The sequence below is a fragment of the Stegostoma tigrinum genome, chromosome 15 (assembly GCF_030684315.1).
Source record: "Stegostoma tigrinum isolate sSteTig4 chromosome 15, sSteTig4.hap1, whole genome shotgun sequence".
Lineage (NCBI taxonomy): Eukaryota > Metazoa > Chordata > Chondrichthyes > Orectolobiformes > Stegostomatidae > Stegostoma > Stegostoma tigrinum.
This window is the reverse complement of record NC_081368.1, coordinates 686,342-708,781: the sequence shown is the minus strand read 5'-3', so window position 1 is coordinate 708,781 and position 22,440 is coordinate 686,342. Positions and strand designations below refer to the sequence as shown.

The following is a 22,440-nucleotide window of genomic DNA, read 5'->3' as shown; positions in this document are numbered from 1 at the left end:
AGGGACATGACGGGTGTTCAGGTTAAGGGTTGAGTACTTTAGATCAAGCCAGCATAAGGAAGCGGGGGAAGGGGTGGGGTGGGGGGGGGGGCAGGGAAGAAGTGTTGGGTATTCTAAAAGGCATTAGGGTGGACAAGTCCCCAGGTCAGGATGGGATCCATCCAAGGTTGCTGAGGGAAGCGAGAGGGGAAATACCTGCGGCCTTAACAGATATCTTTGCAGCATCCTTGAGCACGGGTGAGGTCCCAGAGGACTGGAGATTTGCTAATGTTGTCCCCCTGTTTAAGAAGGGTAGCAAGGATAATTGAGGTAATTATAGACTGGTGAGCCTGACGTCAGTGTTGAGGAAGCTGCTGGAGTAGATACTGAGGGATAGGATCCATTTACATTTCGAAGAAAATGGGCTTATTAGTGATAGGCAGCATGGTTTTGTGCAGGGAAGGCCATGTCTTACCAACTTGATAGAATTATTTGAGGAAGTGACAAAGTTGATAGATGAGAGAAGAGCTGTAGATGTCATTGACATGGACTTCAGTAAGGTGTTTGATTGGGTTCCCCATGGCAGGCTGATGGAGAAAGTGAAGTCGCATGCGGTCCAGGGTGTGCTAGCTAGATGGATAGAGAACTGGCTGGGCAACAGGAGAGAGAGAGTTGTTTCTCAAAAGGAGTTTGAGAGGAGGAAAGGAAAGGAGTTTCTCAAAATGGAGAACTGTGGCCAGTGGTGTTCCACAGGGATGTGTTTTAGGGCCACCATTGTGTGATCTACATAAATGATCTGGAGGAGGGTATAGATGGTCTGATTAGCAAGTTTGCAGATGACACTAAGATTGGTGGAGCAGCAGATAGTGAATGGGACTGTCGGAGAATGCAGCAGAATATAGACAGATTGGACAGTTGGGCAGATAAATGGCAGATGGAGTTCAATTCAGGCAAACGCAAAGTGATGCATTTTAGACAATCCAATTTAAGAGCCAAGTATACGGTCAATGGAAAAGCCATGGGGAAAACTGATGCACAGAGAGATCTAGGCATTCAGGTCCATTGTACCCTGAAGGTGACAATGCAGGTGGATCGACTGGCCAAGAAGGCACACGGCATGCTTTCATTCACAGGACGGGGTATTGAGTACAAGAGTTGGCAGATCATGTTGCAGTTGTATAGGACTTTGGTTTGACCACATTTGGAATACTGTGCACAGTTCTGGTCGCCACATTACCAGAAGGATATGGATGCTTTGGAGAGGGTGCAGAGGAGGTTCACCAGGATGTTGCCTGGTTATGGAGGGCACTAGCTATGAAGAGAGGTTCAGTGGATTGGGATTATTTAAATTAGAAAGACGGAGATGGGGGTGGGGGGGTGGGGGGGCCTGACTGAGGTCTACAAAATCATGAGGGGCATAGACACGGTGGATAGCAAGAAGCATTTTCCCCTGATTTCAAGTTGAGAGAGGAAAAGTTTAAGGGAGATATGTGTGGTAAGTTCTTTACGCATAGGGTGGTGGGTGCCTGGAGCGCTTTGCCAGCTGTGGCAGTAGAAGGGGACAAGATAGCGTCATTTATGATGTATCTAGAAGGATACATGAATGTGCAGAGAGCAGAGATACACAGATCCTTGGAAAATAGGCGACAGGTTTAGATAGAGGATCTGGATCGGCGCAGACTTGGAGGGCCAAAGGACCTGTTCCTGAGACGTAATTTTCTTTGTTCTTTATTCACATTATGCATTAACAATCTGGATGCAAGAACCGAGGGTATTGTCGCTAAATTTGTAGGTGGCACACAGAAAGGTGGGGGGACCGGTAGTTTTCAGGAAGTGAGGAGGCTGCAGAAGAATTTGGACAGGCTAGGAGAGTGGGCAAAGAAGTGTCATATGGAACACCATGAGGGAAAACATTGGTACAAAAAATAGAAGTAAGAATTATTTTCTGAATATGGAAAGACTTTGGAATCTGAAGCACATAGGGGCTTGGGATTAAGTTTAAGATTCTGTTAACACATCGGCTCATTTGGCAGCTAGAAAAGCAAATGCAATATTGGCATTCATTTCAAGAGAATCAGAATAGAAGAATAGGGATGTACTGCTGAGGCTGTGAAAGGCTCTGGTGAGACCTCATTTGGAATAATGACAGTTTTGGGCCCCGTATCAAACGAAGGATAAGCTGGTCTCAGAGGGAGCCCAGAGGAGATTTACAACGATGATCCCAGGGATGAAGAGCTTGCCATCTGAGGAGTTGTTGAGGAATCTGGGCCTGTACTCAATGGAGTTTAGAAGGACGGGAGGAGAGATCTGACGGAAACTTAGCGGATACTCAAATGCCTCGACAGAATGGACAGGGAGCTGTATCCAGTAGAAGAGATCAGGACCCGAAGGCACAGCCTCAGAGTGAAAGGAAGACCCTTTAGAACTAAGATGAGGGGGAATTTCTTCAGCAAGGGGAAGGTAGCTCTGTCGAATTTATTGTCACAGAGGGCTGCAGAGGCCAAGTCATTCAGGGTATTTAAGAGAGAGATAAATAGATTCTTGGTTAGTAATGGGATCAAGGATTACAGGGAGAAGGCAGGAGAATGGGGTTGAGAAACATATCAGTCATGACCAAATGGTACAGCAGACTCAATGGGCTAAATGGCCTAATTCTGCTTCCATATCTTACAGTCACATAGGCCTGCCACTCAGCAGAGGTTTTTTCTTTAAAAAGGCTTGAGAGTCCTTGGAACCCTTCTGCTAAAGGCAATGGAAGCACAGTCTTTGAAAATTATGACGGTAGAGATGGAGAGATTTATGGTAATGGAGTAGGGGTAATGGTGGTGGTCACAATGAGTACAGGTAATTCGGATCAGTAGGAATATGGACTTGAGGTTACAATCAGCTCAGCCATGATCTTACTAATTAGTAATGTAAACTTGAGGGGCCAAATGGCCTCACCTTGTACCAAACTCATGTTCATATGGGTAGATTCGGGGGTCGGAAGACGTCATGCCACACAAGAGGAAATTCATTCACCTCGACTCTAGTTCTCATTACAAATACAAATCAGCCGGTAAACTAAGCAAGTCTGCAATAAGGTCATAACATATGTTTCTTGTTCTTGGAGAAAATTTTACAACTTGTTAAATAAAACTGAGATTTGATTGTATCATTTTATATATTTCCCTTCCTACATGAAAATAAAGCTGCTCAGCCTCACTAAAATCTTTCAGACTACAAGGGAAACTGGTTTACACTATTGTCCCATTACATACTGAGCAGACTAGGCAAACTTACTATGGGATTGTATCAGTGAACTGCAGTGAACATGGGAACTGCAGATGCTGGAGAATCCAAGATAACAAAGTGTGGGGCTGGATGAACACAGCAGGCCAAGCAGCATCTCAGGAGCACAAAAGCTGACGTTTCGGGCCTAGCCCCTTCATCACCCTATCTGATGAAGGGTCTAGGCCTGAAACGTCAGCTTTTGTGCTCCTGAGATGCTGCTTGGCCTGCTGTGTTCATTCAGCTCCACACTTTGTTATTTTACTATGGGATTGACCTGCTCTGCTGTACCAGGGGAGCCTCTACTGCCAGCCTGTGCCGTCGAATGACTTTTTTAATTGGTTCTTGGGATTCAAGCATTATTGACAAGGCCAGATTTTATTGTCTATCCCTAATTACCCATGGAAGTTCTAAAGAGGAGTTCACCCAAGCACTTTTTGCACAACCGAATGGCTTGTTATTTCAGAGGTTAGTTAAGTGTCAAATGTGCTTCCATAGTTACAAGGGGTCTGAACAGGCAAGAATATTAATGAGCCAGTTGTATTAAATGACAATCCAGTAGTTTTGTGATCATTGTCAATGAGCCTCACATTTTATTCCAGATATTATACTGAATTGAAGTTAAACTTGCTCATCTGACGGGATTTGAACTGATGTCTTCAAAGAATTCATCCAGGCCTCTGGCTCACAATAATGCTATCACCCACTTCGATATTGTGTACTGTTGTGCAATTATTTTATCATTATCAACTGTAAAAAATAATGCTAACTATTCAAGTACAAACCTATTCATGTAGGTTTGAAGTGTTAGTCTCATTCTCATTCCAGATGTATCGACTGTTTGTATAAATACCAAACCTTAAATGAAGAGATCGTAAGAACTGCCGATGCTGGAGGAAACTGTTCTGAAGAAGGGTCCTGAGCCAAAAAGTCAGTTTTCCTGCCCCTCTGATGCTGCCTGGCCTGCTGTGTTCCTCCAGCTCCACACTGTGTTGTCTCTGACTCCAGCATCGGCTGTTCTTACTATCTGAGTTATAACCCCACTGTGGAGGTCCATTTCTGAAGACGGGGCCCGGCCAAAATGTCAACTTTCCTACTGCTCTTATGCTGCCTGGCCTGCTGTGTTCCTCCAGCTTCACACTGTTATCTTTGAGAGAAGAAATTTCTTTTCATCTCTGTTTTAAATCTGCTACCATTTAGCATAAAACTTTGATCTTTTGTTCTCAGCTGCTCCACATGAGAAAACACTCTACATCTGCTCTGCCAATACGCTTTAGCATCTTAATTAGATCACCTCTCGTTCTTCTAAACACCAATGTCAGCGTAAGATGCACAACCCCTCTTAAAATGAGCCCTAGAACGTCAGCTTTTGTGCTCCTGAGATGCTGTTGGGCCTGCTGTGTTCATCCAGCCTCACATTTCATTACCAATGTTCTTGGGTACCCAGGTTCAAAGCCCGCCACAATCATTTGGCCTTATAAGTTATAGAAGCAGAATTAGGCCATTCGACCCATCGAGTCTGCTCTGCCATTTGATCATGGCTGATAAGTTTCTCAACCCCATTCTCCTACCTTCTACACAAAACCTTTGATCCCCTTACAAATCAAGAGCCTATCTATCTCAGCTGCCATGGCATATGATGGAACCTGGCTTCAATAAAAATATGTGGAAATAATAAATTACCAATGACCACAAAACCATTATCAACTGTCAGAAAAACTGTCCTGTCCCTAATTAACCACAATCCTGTTAGGTCTGGCCTACATGTGACACCAGACCCACAGTATTGTGATTGACATGGCGTCACGGTGGCTAGCACTGTTGCCTCACAGCGGCAGGAATCCAGGTTCAATTCCAGCCTCAGGCGACTGTCTGTATTGAATCTGCATAATCTCCCTGTGTCTTAGCGGGTTTCCTCCAAGTGCTCCAGCTTTCTCCCACAGTCGAAACGTGTAGGTTAGGTGAATTGTGGACTTGTTGGGCCGGGTGGCCTGCTTCCACACTGTTAGGATTCTTTGATGACCTACCAAGTCACGCAGTTGTATTAATTGCTAGAAAGTTTCAAAATTAAGAACGAAGCCAGATGTACCTCGGCACCAAAAACAACAACGGCAACCACAGTCCTGTGAACACTGCAAATTCCTCTTTACTAACATCTGGAAGGCTAGCACCAAGGTTGGAACAGCTATCTCACAGACTGATCAAGATGCAGCCTGATTGTATTACCTTAAAAATGTCCCAGACACCATCCTGAATATGACCTGTCACACCAATAGGACAGACGCTACATAAGAGGCAGCACAGGACAGAGAATCGGAAGGGGGTCCTCACATCAACTCTGGGCCTCATGAAATCTCATGGCAGCAAGTTTTTTTTCCTTATCCATTCATGCGATGAGGACATTGCTGACTCGGCCAGCATTCATTGCCCATCCCTAAATGCCCAAATGGCATTTCTAAGTCAAACACATTACTGTGGGTCAAGAGTCCCATGTAATCCAGGCCAGGTGAGGATGGCAGTTTCCTTCCTGAAAGGACATTAGTGAATCACCTGCGTTTTTCCAACAACCAGCAATGGATTCATGGTCACTGTCAGACTCTTAATATCAGATATTTATTGAAATCAAATTCCACCAGCTATCCTGGTGTGATTTGAATCCAGGTCCCCAGAACAAAACCTGGATTTCTGGATTAACAGTCTAGCAATACTATCACTAGGCTACTGCTTACCCATGGTTAAATACGGAAAAGGAAACTTCCTACTGATGAGCACATACCGTCTTCCTTCAGCTAATGAATCCACACACCTCCATGCTGAACACCACTTGGAAGAAATACCGAGGGTGACAAGGGCACAAAGTGAAATCTGTGTGGGGGATTTCAACATTCAAAGAGCAGTTCGGCAGCAGCAGTATTGATCGAGCTGGTCAGGTCCTAAACGACATAGCTGCTAGATTGGGTTTGCAGCAGGTGGTGATGGAATCAACAAGATAGGAAAACATACTTGACCTTATCCTTATCAATCTGTCAATTACAGATATACCGACATATGACAGTAGCGGTCTCAGCGACCACCACACAGCCCTTATTGAAGCGAAATCCTGCTTTCATGCTGAAAATACCCTTCATTGTGTGGTGTGGCACTATCATTGTGCAAAATGGGACAGACTTCAAACAGACCTAGCAACACAAGATTCAGCACCTATGAGGCAATGTGGGCTAACCAATAGCAGCAGAATCATACTGCAGCACAATCTGAAACCTCATGGCCCAGCATACCCCCTCCCACTGAACCATTACCATCAAGTCAGCCTGGTTCAATGGATAGCAGTAGGAGTAGCATCATGGAAACCTACAAAATCATGAGAGGTATAGACAGGGTGGATAGCAAGAAGCTCTCTCCCCCAGAGTGAGGGACTCAATTACTAGGGGTCACAATTTCAAGATGACAGGGGAAATATTTAAGGGAGACATGAGTGGAAAATTCTTTATGCAGCAGTTGGTGGGTGCCTGGAACGCATTGCCAGCAGAGGTGGTAGAGGCAAGTGCGATAGCATAATTTAAGATGTATCTAGACAGATACATGAATGGGCAGGGAGCAGAGGGATGCAGATTCTTGGAAAATAGGTGACAGGTTTAGATAGAGGATCTGGGTCAGCGCAGGCTTGGACGGCCGAAGGACCTGCTCCTGTGCTGTAATTTTCTTTGTACTTTGCTCTCTGTTCAAACCCAAAAAAATGAGGTGTCAACCTGGTCAAGCCAACAAACAGGTTTACTTGCACGCCAAACAGCATAAGCAGCAAGTAATAAACAGAGCTAAGTGATCCCACAACCAACAGCTCAGATTTAAACTCCAGCCACACCCAGTTGTGAATGTTGGTGGACAATTAAGCAACTCACTGGAGAAACAGAGTCCACAATTATCCCCATCCTCTCTCTTGTTTTCAGCAGCAGCAACGCGAGCCAGACTGCTGACAGGAAGATAAGGCGGTTTCTATTTCTCCCTGTGTAAAAACTTACCTCATGCAGCAAACGGCCCTCTTGTTTTCAGCGGCAGGCGTGTGGAGGGAACGCGAGCCAGGAAGAAATAGATAATTCGGGCATTGGCTAAACCCGAAACACTACATGTGTAGTGTCTCGCGCCTGTCGTCCTCATCTTACCAAAAAAGCCTGTGTGGAGGTTCGGTAAGGTAGGGCTTTTTTTTAAAATTCTTCTGGAAATCCAGAGCAGAGGGAATGGAAGCTAGGGCAGTTGCATGTTCCTTTTGCAGGATGTGGAAGGTAAGCATCACTGCTGGTGTCCCCTCTGACTCTTGACTGAAGTGCACCCAACTCCAGCTCCTCACAGACCGTGCAAGGGAACTGGAGCTGGAGCTGGATGAACTCCAGATCATTCGGGAGGCTGACGGGGTGATAGACAGGAGTTGCAGGGAGGTGATCACCCCCAAGGTAAAGGAAAAAGGCAGCTGGGTGACTGTCAGGAAGGGAATAGGCAGACAGTGCAGGGATCCCCTGTGGCTGTCTCCCTCAATAATAAATATACCATTTTGGATACTGTTGGGGGGGGGGGTATGACCTACCAGGGGAAGGTCATAGCGGACAGGTCTCTGGCACTGAGCCTGACCCTGTGGCAAAGAACAGAAGGGGGGAGAACAGGACAGCAATTGTAACGGGGGATTCGATAGTAAGAGGCACAAACAAGCCGTTCAGTGGACAGGAACGAGATGAAAGGATGGTATGTTGCCTCCCGGGTGCCAGGGTCCGTGATGTCTCGGATCCTCTATCACTTTGGATTTGGTTCAAGATCCTTAAGAGGATGTGTGAACAACCAGAAGTCATGGTACACATTGGTACCAATGACATAGGTAGAAAAAGGACTGAGAATGTGAAACATGTACAGGCAGTTCGGTTGGAAGCTGAAGTCCAGGACAAACAGGGTAGTTATCTCTAGATTACTACCAGTGCCACATGATAACGAGGGAAGAAATAGGGAGACAGTGCAGCTAAACATGTGGCTACAGGGCTGGTGTAGGAGGGAGGGCTTCCATTATGTGGATAATTGGAGCACGTACTGGGAAAGGTGGGACCTGTACAGTCGGGACAGGTTGCACCTGAACCAGAAAGGCACAAATATCCTGGGAGGGCGGTTTGCTAGATCTGTATGGGATGGTTTAAACTAGTATGCCAGGGGGTGGGGAACTGGATTTGTAATTCAGAGGATGAGGTATTCAGCCTTCCAACGGATACAATAGGGAGTGAAGTAGTTTATAAAGAAATGTGGTCAATGGAAATGAAATTGTGGACACAGGGGCGGTTTGAGGTGTGTATACTTCAATGCTAGAAATATCAGAAATAAAGGAGATGAACGTAGAACATGGGTCAGTACTTGGAACTATGATGTTGCGTCCATTACAGAAACTTGGATAACTCGGAGAGGAATGGTTGTTGGAAGTTCCGGAATTTAGATGCTTTAAAAGAAATAGGGATGGTGGAAAAAGAGGTGGGGGAGTGGAATTGCTAGTCAGGGCTAGTAAAGCAGCTACTGAAAGGCAGTTCGAGAATGGTATGTTTACAGAGCCAGTTTGGGTTGAGGTCACGAACAAGAAAGGAGCAGTCACTTTGTTGGGTTTTTTTTTAAAACAGACCCCCTCATTTGTAGAGAATTAGAGCAGCGGATTGGGAGGCAGGTACTGGAAAGGTGCAGAAGTCACAGGGTTGTAGTCATGGGTGACTTCAACTTCCCAAATATTGATTGGAAACATTTTAGTTCTAATAGTTTAGATGGAGCGGATTTTGTCCAGTGCATTCAGGAAGGATTCCTGACACAGTATGTAGATAGACCAACACGAGGAGAGGCCACTTTGGATTTGGTTCTTGGCAATGAACCGGGCCAAGTGTTAGGTCTGTTGGTAGGAGAGCATTCTGGTGGTGGTGATCATAAGTCTGTTCTGTCACGATAGTCATGGATAAGGATAGGTACATACAGCAGGGTAAGGTTTATAATTGAGGGAAGGGTAATTACAATTCAATTAGGCAAGAACTGGGTAGTATCAATTGGGAACAGATGCTGTCAGGGAACAGCACGACAGAAATGTGGAGATTGTTTAAGAAATGCGGAGATTGTTTAAGAAATGCGGAGATTGTTTAAGAAATGCATACACGTGCTCGATATGTTTGTCCCTAGCAGGCAGGGAAGATGCAGTCGAGTGAGGGAGCCTTGGTTCTTGAGAGAGATCCAACGACTGGTTAAGAGGAAGGAGGAGGCTTATATAAGGTTTAGGAAAAGAGGAATGGTTAAGGCTCGAGAGGGATACAAGTTAGCCAGGAAGGAGCTGAAGAAAGGGTTTAGGAGAGCTATAAGGGGGCATTAGAAAACAAGAGAATGACCAGAGAAAGGGTAGGGCCGATCAAGGATTGTAAAGGGAATTTGTGCATGGAGCCTAAAGAGATAGGAGAGGTCCTTAATAAATACTTTTCATCAGTATTCACAAGTGAGAGGGACCTAGTTGTAGAGGAGGGCGTTGTGAAACAGGCTGGTAGGCTACAGGAGCTTGGTGTTAGTACAGAAGATGTGCTAGGAAGTCTGAGGAAGTTGAAGATAGATAAGTCCTCCGGGCCTGATGGAATTTATCCAAGGATTCTATGGGAAGCGAGGGATGCGATCACAGGGCCTTTGGCGAAGATCTTTTCATCCTCACTGTCCACGGGCATAGTGCTAGAAGATTGGAAAGAGGCAAATGTCATTCCCTTGTTCAAAAAAAGGGAACTGATAACCCTGGAAATTACAGGCCAGTTAGTCTTACTTCAGTGGTGGGCAAATTATTGGGAAGGGCTCTGAGAGACAAGATTTATACAAGCATGGACTATTTTCTAAACGGTGAGAAAATTCGTAAAGCAGAAGTACAAAGGGATCTGGGAGTGTTGGTCCAGGATTCTCTAAAAGTTAACTTGCAGGTAGAGTCCATGACTAAGAAAACGAATGTAATGTTGTCACTTACCTCAAGAGGGTTGGAATATAAAAGCAGTGATGTGCTTCTGAGACTTTATAAAGCTCTAGTTAGGCCCAATTTAGAATACTGTGTCCAATTTTGGGCCCCACACCTCAGGAAGGACATACTGGCACTGGAGCGTGTCCAGCGGAGATTCACATGGATGAATCCAGGAATGCTAGGTTTAACGTACGATGAACGGCTGAGGATCCTGGAATTGTACTCATTACAGTTTAGAAGGTTGAGGGGAGATCTAATAGAAACTTACAAGATAATGTATGGCTTAGAAAGGGTGGACGCTAGGAAGTTGTTTCCGTTGGGCAGGGAGACTAGGACCCATAGGGACAGCCTTAGGATTAGAGGGGGTAAATTTAAAACGGAAATGAGATGACATTTCTTCAGCCAGAGTGTGGTGGGCTTGTGGAATTCATTGCCATGGAGCACAGTGGAGGCTGGGACGTTAAATGCCTTCAAGGCAGAGATCGATAAATTCTTGATCTCACAAAGAATCAAGGACTACGGGGAGTGTGCAGGGAAGTGGAGTTGAAATGCCCATCAGCCATGATTTAAATGGCGGAGAGGACTCGATGGGCCGAATAGCCTTACTTCCACTCCTATGTCTTATGATCACTTGGAAAGACACCATTTGATTCGTGATAGCATGGATTTGTGAGGGGTACATCATTCCTCACAAACCTTACTGAATTCTTTGAAGAGGTGACCAAACACGTGGATGAAGGTGGAGCAGTGGATGTGGTATACATGGATTAAATTAGGGCGTTTGATAAGGTTCCCCATGGTAGGCTCATACAGAAGGTAAGGAGGCATGGGATAGGGGAAAATGTGGCAGATTGTCTTCTAAGGGTTAGCCAATTCTGAACCAAAGGGTGGTAGTCAATGAAAGCAAGCATGCAGGTACAGCAGGCAGTGAAGAAAGCTCATGGAATGCTGGCCTTCATGACAATAAGAATTGAGTATTGGAGCAAAGAGGTCCTTCTGCAGCTGTACAGGGCCCTGGTGAGATCGCACCTGGAGTACTGTATGCACTTTTGGTCTCCAAATTTGAGGAAGGACATTCTGGCTATTGAGGGAGTACAGCGCAGGTTCACGAGGTCAATTCCTGGAATGGCAGAACTGTCATATGTTGAAAGACTGGAGCAACTGGGCTTATATACACTTGAGTTTAGAAGGATGAGAGGGGATCTGATTGAGATGTATAAGATAATTAAAGGATTGGACACTCTGGAGGCAGGAGGCATGTTTCTGCTGCCGGGTGAGTCCAGAACCAGAGGACACAGTTTAAAAATAAGGGGTAGGCCATTTAGAACAGAGTTGAGGAAAAACTTCTTCACCCAGAGTGTGGTGGATATATGGAATGCTCTGCCCAAGAAGGCAGTGGAGACCAACTCTCTGGATACTTTCAAGAAAGAGATGGATAGACCTCTTGAAGATAATGGAATCAAGGGTTATGGGGATAAGGCAGGAACAGGATACTGATTGTGGATGTTCAGCCATGATCATAATGAATGGTGGTGCTGGCTCAAAGGGCCGAATGGCCTACTCCTGCACCTACTGTCTATTGTCTATGTAGTGAATGCAAAATATTCAACATGGTGCTCAGTTACGAGAGGTGTACTTTAGTAAATGATTTGGATGAAGGAATGGAAGGGTGGACTAGCAAATTTGCGTATGATACGAAGGTGGGTCATGTTGTGGACAGTATGGAGGGCTGTTCTAGGTTACAAAGGGACATTAATAGAATGAAGAGCTGGGCTGAGAAGTGGTAGATGGAGTTTATCCTTGAAAAGTGTGAGATTCATTTTGGAAGTACAGACTTGAAAGCAGATTACAGGGTTAACGTAAAGATTCCTGGCAGTGTGGAGGAGCAGAGGGATCTTGGGGTTCATGTTCACAGTTCCCTGAGAGCTTCACCCAGGTGGATAGAGTTGTTAAGAAGGCAAACGGAGTGTTAGCTTTCATTAATAGAGGGATTGAGTTCAAGAGCCGTGACGTTATGCTCCAGCTATACAAAAGCCTGCTTCGGCCACATCTGGAGTATTGTGTCCAGTTCTGGTCACCACATTACAGGAAAGAAGTGGAAGCGTTAGAAAAGGTGCAGAGCAGATTTACCAAGATGTTGCCTGGAATGGAGGGAAGGTCTTACGAGGAAAGGTTAGGAGTGCTAGGGCTTTTCTCTTTAGAACGACTAAGGATGAGAGGTGACTTGATAGAGGTGTACAAAGTGATCAGAGGTATAGATAGAGTAGACAGCCAGAGACTTTTTCCAAGGGCGTAGGTAGCTTTTACGAGGGGACATAGTTTTATAGTGAAAGGAGGTAGATATTGGGGAGATGTCAGAGGTAGGTTCTTTACACAGAGAGTGGAAGGGGCTCAAAGAATGTATTGCCAGAGAGGGTCATGGAGTCGGCCTCATTTGTGGCAGTTAAGCGGCTATTAGATAGGCATATGGATAATAGTATAAGGTAGCGGTGGAGGTTAAATAGACCTTAGGTTTAGGCTAAAAGTTCAGCACAACATCATGGGCCGAGGGGCCTGTACTGCGCTATGTTCTACGATGGAGGAGCCCAACACATCAGTACAAAAGATGAAGTACGCGCAGCAATCTTCAGCCAGAGTTGCTAATTGGATGATCCATCTCGGCCTCCTCAGTGGTTCCCAGCATCATAGATGCCAATTTTCAATCAATTCAATTCATACCACACGATATCAATACAGTTGGTGGCATTGGCTACTGCAAAGTCTATGGACCTTCACAAGATTCAGCAACAGTCCTCCCTGTACAAGCAGTTCCAGTGCAGCTACAACAGTGGCATCTAGCTGACAATGTGAAAAAGTCCCAGGTATGTCCTGTAGAACAAAAATCAGACCAACACAACCTGGCCAATTAATGCCCCATCAGTATACTCTCAATTGTCAGTGAAATGATGAAAGTTGTCATCAGTGCTATCAAGCCGTACCTACTCAGCAATAACCTGGTCAGTGATGCCCACTTTGGTTCTGCTAGGGCCACTCTGTTCTAGACCCCATTGCAGCTCTATCTTAATATGGACAAAGGAGCTGTATTCCAGAGATGAGGTGAGAGTGACAGCCCTTGACATCAAGGCTATATCTGACTGAGTGAGGTGGAAAGGAGCCATGGCAAAACTGGAATCATGAGGCAAACTTTCTGTTGTTTGAGTCATACCTGGCACATAGGAAGATAGTTGTTGTTGTCAGATGTCCGTCATCTCAACCCATGGACATCTCTGCAGGAGTTCTAGGTCCAATCATCTTCAACTGCTTCAATAATGACCTTTCCTCTATCATACGGTCAGAAGTGAGGAGGTTTGCTGAAGATTGTACAAAGCTCTACATCACTCATGACTCCTCAGACACCGAAACAGACCATGTTCAAATGCAACAAGATCTGGACATTATCTAGGCTTGGGCCGACAAGTGGCAAACAATATTCGTGCAACACACATGCTCAACAACAACAATCTCCAATACAAGATAATATCATCATCATCCTTTGATATTTAATGTTGTCGCCATCAATCAATGCCCCATTACCAACATTCTGGGAGGTACCACCAACTAGAAACTGAACTGGACTTGCCATATAAATATGGCGGCTACGAGATCAGGCGAGGGGCTCGGAAAACTGCACTGAGTAACTCACCTCCTGACTCCTGAAAGCCTGTCCATCATCTAGAAGGCACACATCATGAGTGTGATGTAATACTCCCCATTTTCCTGTGTAGGTAAAAAGTCAACCAACACTCAAGAACATTGACATTATCCAGGACAAAACAGCCCACTTGATTTGCACAACATCCACTCCCTCCACCACCGACGCTCAGTAGCAGCAGCATCCAATACATGCAAAACGCACCACAGAACTTCGCCAAAGATCCATAGATAGCACTTTTCACTCACCACTCTGATTTGAAAATATGTCACTGGATCAAAGTCCTGAAATTTCCTCTCTAAAGATGTTGTGGGTCTACTTACAGCACATGAACTGTAGCAGTTCAATGATGCAGCTCACTATCACCTTCTCAAGGGCAATAAATGCTGGCCCAACCAGCGATACCATATCCCTTGAGTAAAGAAAAAACTTCTAACTTCATACAATTTTGCAAGCTGTGTGCTACTTATGGTGCTGACCATCAACTAGAGAAAGATACTTGCACTCATTGGCAAGGAAAGGTTTCAACTGAAATGCATTTTGTCTTTAAAAACAATGGATGTTACAGGTGACAGCCACAAAAACAACTTAGCCAGTTACAGCAGAGATAGGAGTAGCCCAGGATTTTCTTTTTTAAAATGCCTGTGTACTAACCTGACCATAATTATCTATCCCAGAAACTAAGCGGTTCAGATTTAACAAATCGAAGGATGTCCGCAGTGCCTGCCCAAGCGTGGTGAGCCCTGTTGCCTGAAGATTCTTCAGCTCATTCATAAAAGTCGCATGGTTTTCTTTCCAACCAGCCTGCAAAATAATTGCATCATCTAATAGTTATCGGACATGCATGAGTCACAAAAAGTTAGTACGCAGGGTACAAGTAATCATAAGACGACTAGTATGTTATTCTTTCCAATTACTAGATGAATTGAACATAACAAAAAGGGCGTTTGGCTTCAAATATATAGGGTATCAGTGAGAACTCATTAAATACTGCTTGCAGTTCTGCTTTCATTACTTAAGGAAAGCTGCAGATGCATTGAAAGCAGTTCAGAGCATGTTGACCAAACTGATAACTGGAATGAGTGCTCCTGAGATACTGCTTGGCCTGCTGTGTTCATCCAGCTACACACTTTGTTATCTGGAATGAGCAAGTTGTCTTATAAGGAAAGAATTGTGGAAGAACAAAGTGTGACTCAACTGAAGTGTTTCTATACACTACAGTATATAGAATATAGAGTATACTACAGTATACATGGATGCGGAAAGGATGTCTCCTGTTTCAGCTCAGTCCAGAACCAGGGGATGCTGTATGAAAATTAGGGTTTGCTTTTTAAGGCCAGTGAAGAGGATTACATTTTTCTCAGAGGGTTGGGTGACTTTGGAACTCTGCCTCAGAAAGAAATGGAGGTGGGGTTGTTGAATAATTTTAAGCCAGCGGTAGATATATTCTTGTTAGGCAAGAAGATCAAAGATTATTGGAAGTTGACGTAAACAGATGGTGGAGAAGGCTAAACGGGCCAAACGGCCTATTTCTGCTCCGAATATATGTATTCTTATGCACTAATATTATAGTATAAAATTCAATAAGGAACCATCTTTTCTTAGGGAAAATCTGATGACAAAAATCAACCTTGCCCTGAATTATAACACCAATGAAAATTTCTCTTTCTTTGAGAGTTTGAATTCCTTTGACAATTACATTCATATTATAGTCGACCAATTCAAAATCATGCTGTTAAACATAAAACTCTTTCCAAGGGAGAGGTTTTTTTTATTAAATACACATCTGCTGAAGCAGGCTGTAGCATGAATGGGAGGTTTGAGTTAAAGAGGCATGAACAAGAGTTATAAAAAGACATCTACTGCCACAAATTATGACTCAGATTTATTTTGCTGCGCCACTAGAAGTCTAAAACCTTTCCACTGTCAGACAATCCAGCCCCAATATTCTAGATTTGCAATCCTTTGCAGGTAATATTACAGCAACAACTCCAGACAGCTCAAACAGTGGGTTGATGAGGGTGAAGGACACCATAATCACCTCAAATACAGCAAGTATTGTTGGAAAGGGAGCATGTTACTAAAGCTTTTCGTCATACACTCGTCAAGGCAAACACAAGAATGCTAAACTGGTCACAACAATTTATAATACATGGGCAAACAGGTGATGACTGGTTGGAAAGTCTAATCTGATTGGCTAGCATATTGACTTTCAGTTTGGCTGAGGTGTTGCCATGAAGAAAATAAAAAGCAAGTATAAGCACCCATGTTGCCAGATCGTTAAAAAAACTCAAGATTTGTACATATTCCTCCTCTTTACAGAATAAGAAGGCGTATCTGTTTGGCTAGCTCTCTAATACAAGCATTTTGTAATCCTCTTCATGGTTGTCTTTTGCATGATTCTATCCATTTGCTTTTGTGCCATATCCCTTTATATTCTTACTCAAAAAAAATCTGTTGAGCCATTACCTCCAAATACCTTAGCATTTGCAGTGCTTTGGGATCTGAAGTCCAGATGTCTGACTTCTTAAAAAAATTTTGGGCAGCCATGGTGATACAGTCAGTTCTAACATAATGCAATAGTTCCATTCTCATGAAATCTCACAATCGCCATGTCATTTAAACTAATGGGGCCGCAAGTGCATTATAGCCAAACAGGCAAGTTCACACTCTACGAATAGCAGTCTAAATTCTTCAATCGTGTTAAAGCCAATTCGCATTAAAAAAAACATGCATTACAGTAGGACCAACTATACTAGAATTGAGATCTTCTAGTCACAGGCCCAAAAGCAGAATGCAGCCTTGAGCTTCCCAAAGGGAACAGTAGTTAGGACTGCAACTTCCCCTCCTTAGAGGCTGAGAAAGCCCTCAATCGTGAATCCCGCAATTCCCGCAACTCATCCTCACACCCCGTCCACGAAATAACAACCAAAACAGAATCCCTCTCACCCTCACGTACCACCCCAACAACCTTCGGATACAATGCATCATCCTCTGACACTTCCACCATCTGCAATCCAACCTCACCACCAAAGGCATTTTTCCCACCCCAGCCCTTGTCTGCGTTCCAGAGAGACCAAGCTCTCTGTGACTCCCTTGTCCACTCCACACTCTCCTCCAGACCCACCACACTCAGCACTTTTCCCTGCAACCGCACAAAGTGCTACACCTGCCCCCACATCTCCTCCCTCACCCCCATCCCAGGCACCAAGACTTTCCATGCCAAGCAGATGTTCACCTGCACATCTGCTAATATGGTATACTGCATCCGCTGTACCCATTGTGGCCTCCTCTATATTGGGGAAACCAAGTGGAGGCTTGGGGACCTCTTTGCAGAACACCCACACTAGGTTTACACTAAGCAACTGCACCTCCCAGTCGCAGACCATTTCAACTCACCCTCCCATTCCTCAGATGATATATCCATCTTGGGCCTCCTGCAGTGCCACAACGATGTTACCCGAAGGTTGCAGGAACAGCAACTCATATTCCGCTTGGGAATCCTGCAGCCCAATGGTATCAATGTGGACTTCACAAGCTTCAAAATCTCCCTTCCCCCTACCGCATCCCAAAACCAGACCAGCTTGTCCCCGCCTCCCAAACATGTCCTTCCTTTCACCTATCCCCTCCTCCCACTTCAAGCTCCACCCCCATTCTCCTACCTACTAACCTCATCCAGCTCCTTGACCTGTCCATCCTCCCTGGACTGACCTACCTCCTCCCTAACTCCCCACCTACACTCACCTTTACTGGCTCCATACCCACCCCTTTTGACCTGTCTGTTGCCTCTCCAACTATCTTCTCCTCTATCCCTGTTCTATCTGCCTCCCCCTCTGTCCCTATTTATTTCAGAACCTTCTTTGCTTCCCCATTTCTGAAGAAGGGTCTAGGCGTAACGTCAGCCTTCCTGCTCCTCTGATGCTGCTTGGCCTGCTGTGTTCATCCAGCTCAACACCTTGTTATCTCAGTAGTCAGGACTGTTGTCTCAGTGCCAAGGACCAGGATTCAATTCCAACCTTGAGCGATTGCGTGTTGACTTTGCATATTCTCCCCACATCTGTGTAGATTTCCTCTGGGTGCTTTGGCTTCTTCCCACAGCCCACAGATGTGCAGAGTACATGGACTGGCCAAACTAAATTGGCCTTAGTGTCCAGGGATGTGCAGATTGTGTGGATTAGCAATGGGAAATGCAGAGTTTCAGCGACAAGGTAGGGGGAGTGGTGGGTCTGAGTGGGATGGTCTTGGGAGGGTCGGTGCACACTCGACTGGCTGAATGGCCTCTATCTGCACTGCAGGGATTCTAAAAAAAAAACTAGCTGGCTGACGTTTGATATCCCCCTTACCTGTCTCTATTCAGCAGAACTCTTCATTGAAGTACTGCTTCAGACAATAGATTCTAAAAACAAGCAAAATTCCCTCAAGTGAACAAGAATTACGTAATGGTAATGTTTAGATAAATGAGCGGTTGTATTAATCACTGTGACTGAGGATCTTGACAGGATGTATGTGTTAAGGATGATACCTCGAGGGAAGTCTAGAACTACAATGTACAGTCTGGCTATTCAATCAAGTCATTAATATACATTGTGAATAGCTGAGCCACCAGCATTGACTTTTGTGGGACTCACTAGAATTCCATCCTAAAGAAAGCCAGAGACATTGGTGTCCAAGGTGAATCTGGTGTTCAGGCCACTCTGAACAATACTTTACACTTAAAACAAGTCTTCAGTAACATTGACAAAAAAAATCAGCTTTGGATCAGAATTAAATAATACCTTGTCCTTCCCAGAACCAGTTGCAAAAATTAAAAATATTAATGTGGACTAAACCTTCTCTTGTCATGCTGCAGATAAAGGTTCCCTTCATGCAGCTTCAATAGGTGATTCTAAATGCTGAAATTGTTTCTCTTGAGGGGTGTATAACTCAATTAATTTGTTTTTGTAATAAATGAATTTTCATTTCTCAGCAAAATTGACCATTTGAATCAAGGGAAAGATAAGTAATGCACAAAATGAAAACGTATGTATTAGCTCCAAAATCCGTGCCATAAATTCTCGTGAAAATTTTCAGAGGATGCGTTTAGCAAGCTTCCTCAATAATATCCCAAACCTTGCTTTCCTCTTCTCAATTGCCCAATGCTTTCAGCGTGTTTTGCATTAGTAACTCAGTGCAAGTATATTAAAGAAACATCAAAACAGTGTACCATTCTCTGAGGACTAGTAAAACCCTCTGAAAATTTGCTCCAACTCCGTTCCACTTCATGACAGCAGCTACTTCGAGCTAAAATAGACCATTTGGAACTATATCAGTTTCAAAAATCATATTTTATCCATCACTAAGGTAAATACTTTCCTATCTTAGAACCAAACTGTTCAGTGACATTGCTGCATACCTGGGGAGCAGGTGGAACCTGAACCCTGGCCTCATGACTCAGAGGTAGGGACACTACAATGGCATCACAAGGCCACTAACTTTGCAGTTTACTTTGATTCACTGTTGCCAAACCTTTTATGACCAAACCAGAGCTCTGCCATATATAAAAATCCTTGTCTTACAAAACTACACTGCATGCATCCCTTTCTTCCTCCATTCTCGTTCACCATCATTCTTGTTCTCAAAAATCTCCATTAACAGCCCTTTGGATATTCCTATACCCTAGTGACAGCAGCAGTTCAAGAAGTTAGTTCACAACATTTTTCAGGTCAGTTAGGGATGGGCAACAGTCAGCCAGATTCCGTAAACAAATTAAAATAAACATTTCTTTCCTCTAAAGCAAATTCAATTCAAAACCTTTGGCCTCTTGATCCTCAGGGCCTTTACCAACTCAACCTTCCAAACCCCACTTTAAATTTACACGCTTGTATATTTAATGTGGTTTTACAATCAACAGATTGGAGACTCGATTAAATCATGCATTTGTCACAAGGCTTTTTAAATTACATCAGGCTAATTATTCAGAATCCATCAAGCATTGCCTAAAATGTTCTCTAACTAACACAGTTTATCATTACGCTATTACAGGTGAGTAGAGTTTCGCATTAACAGAGGTAGACTTTACAACAGTGTCTATATATGCAGCAAAATTACTAATATACTAATTTACAAAATAACTAATTCACTAATGTACTTCACTGAAATCCAAAACACAGCCAGGCAACCAGGGCCATTGATTTATTAACATAGAACTGGAGTATGTTCAGAAGAGAGGCATTGGCAGCTCCACAAAACTTGCAGAAATAATGAAAAACATTCCTCACATTCCTTCTGACAGTTTTAGTGAGAATAAGTGCCACTAAATATAACAATTTCAAATAAAAAGAGATCAAGAAATGGCATCTGTACATCCATTAGAAAGACATGGTTTAATAGTTCTGTATGAATCTTAGATCCATCCCACTTGGTTCTGCACCACAGCTGAAAACATTAAAATTTCTAAACACTACAATAACACTTCTGCATGTTAGAACTGTCAGTACTGAAAACTGGGTGCCGCTGCAGACAGACTGCTGCATCTGCATAACTAAATTGTAAGAGAATGCCATTAATACTTTCTGGCACAATTAAGCATGCTTGCATCTCACGGACATGTGCTGGTATCTCAGTTTTCTTCTGTGTAGTTCTGTTACTTGGACATAGAAAGCCATACGTGAAGCTAACAAGTGGTTTCGAAGATGGATTTACAATAAGCAAAGGGACATAGACAAATTGTGCAGGCCATACAATGACTGTTGGATATTCAACCTGGTCAAGTGCAATCAGAGATGTCTGAGGTAGGATCGGAGAAAAACAAATCAGAATATTTTATTTAGGGTAAGATCAAGGAGCACAGGGATTTAGATTAGATTAGATCAGATTCCCTACAGCGTGCAAACAGGCCCTTTGGCCCAACAAGTCCACACCGCCCCTTGCAGCATCCCGCCCAGACCCATCCCCCTATAACCCACAAACACCGCTGAATACTGCAGGCAATTTAGCATGGCCAATCCACCTAGCCTGCACATCTTTGGACTGTGGGAGGAAACCGGAGCACCCGGAGGAAACCCACACAGACATGGGGAGAACGTGCAAACTCCATACAGGCAGTCACCCGAGGCTGGAATCGAACCCGGGTCCCTGGCACTGTGAGGCTGCAGTGCTAACCACTGAGCCACCGTGCCACCTACTAATGTCTAAAAGCTTATGGGCAGGTACAAAAATTAATTAAAAGAGCTGACAGAGTCTGAACCTCTCCCTCAATGGGATTGGGCTAAAAAAAAGGTGAGGAACCAATACTTCAATTGCACCAAACTCGGTCAGCTCAGCAGCCAAACCTCAGAGTGCAAGGCACCAAATATCTGAAAAGGTTTTTTAGTCGGCAAAATAACAGGATTTAAATTATGAGGCCAAGTCGATTAGTTAGTTTGTGTTCCCTTAAATATCGAGGGTTCAGAGGTAATAAAACGAGTTCATCAGGTAATACAGGAGGCAAATGGAAGATGGCCTTTATTTCAAACAGAATGGAAAATAAAACGAGTGAAATACAGATAAAACTGTACAAGGTACTAGTTAAAGATCATAGCTAGAATACTGTGAACAGTTTTGGGTCCCTAAAATAAAATCTAAAGGAATCTGGGGCTCTCCAGAAAAACTTCACTAGATTGACTGCAGGAATGGAAGGGTAATCTTATGAGGACAGATTAAGTAGATTGGACTTGCACTCACAAGAATAAAGAACAAGAGGCAGCCTTACTGAAACACACAAGATACTAAGGGTTTCACAGGGTAGATGCAGAATGTTTCCCCTTTAGGGGAGTATAGAACGAGCTGACATAAAAACAGAGTAAAAAAAATCTCACATTTAACATAGATGAGGAGGAATTTTCTTTACCACAGCGGACTGTAGTGGCTCTGATGCTATCTATTTCCATCTTGAATATTGTCAGACTTTCACTCAGTCAGCAAATCAGGAATTATAGGAAAAAATGTATGCAATTGCAGTGGAAGATCAACAGGTGGCCTTGATCAAATGGGCCAACAGACTGAGTAGCCGCCGATGGAGTATAATTTAGATAAATGTGAGGTGTTGCATTTTGGAAAGGCAAATCAAGGCAGGACTTAGGCACTTAATCGTAAGGTCCTGGTGAGTGTGGCCGAACAAAGAGACGTTGGAGTGCAGATTCATAGTTGTCTGAAAGTGGAGTCACAGATAGACAGGATAGTGAAGGCAGCGTTTGGTATGCTTGCCTTTATTGGTCAGTGCACTGAGTATAGGAGTTGGGAGGTCATGTTGTGACTGTACAGGGCATTGGTTACGCCACTTTTGGAATACTACGTGCAATTCTGGGCTCCCTGAGAGAGGAAGACTATTGTGAAACTTGAAAGGGTTCAGAAAAGATTTACAGGGATATGGCCAGGGTTTGAGCTATAGGGAGAGGCTGGAAAAGGTGGGGCTATTTTCCCTTAAGTGCTAGAGGCTGAGGGGTGGCCTTATAGAGATTTATAAAATCACGAGGCGCATGGATAGGGTAAAAAG

General features: G+C 44.0%; 1 protein-coding gene across 2 annotated transcripts in view; it reads right to left on the bottom strand.

Moving 5' to 3' along the window:
- ints6l (integrator complex subunit 6 like) overlaps positions 1 to 22,440 on the bottom strand; it is a 122,340-nt gene that overhangs the window by 94,587 nt on the left and 5,313 nt on the right. For both annotated transcript variants that reach the window (XR_009446701.1, XM_059651305.1), the window contains exon 3: positions 14,583 to 14,732. Coding sequence is in view for 1 of the 2 variants with exons in the window: in XM_059651305.1 (XP_059507288.1) it covers positions 14,583 to 14,732 (150 nt within the window). In the remaining variant the exon portion in view is untranslated. The remainder of the gene's footprint in view (positions 1 to 14,582; positions 14,733 to 22,440) is intronic.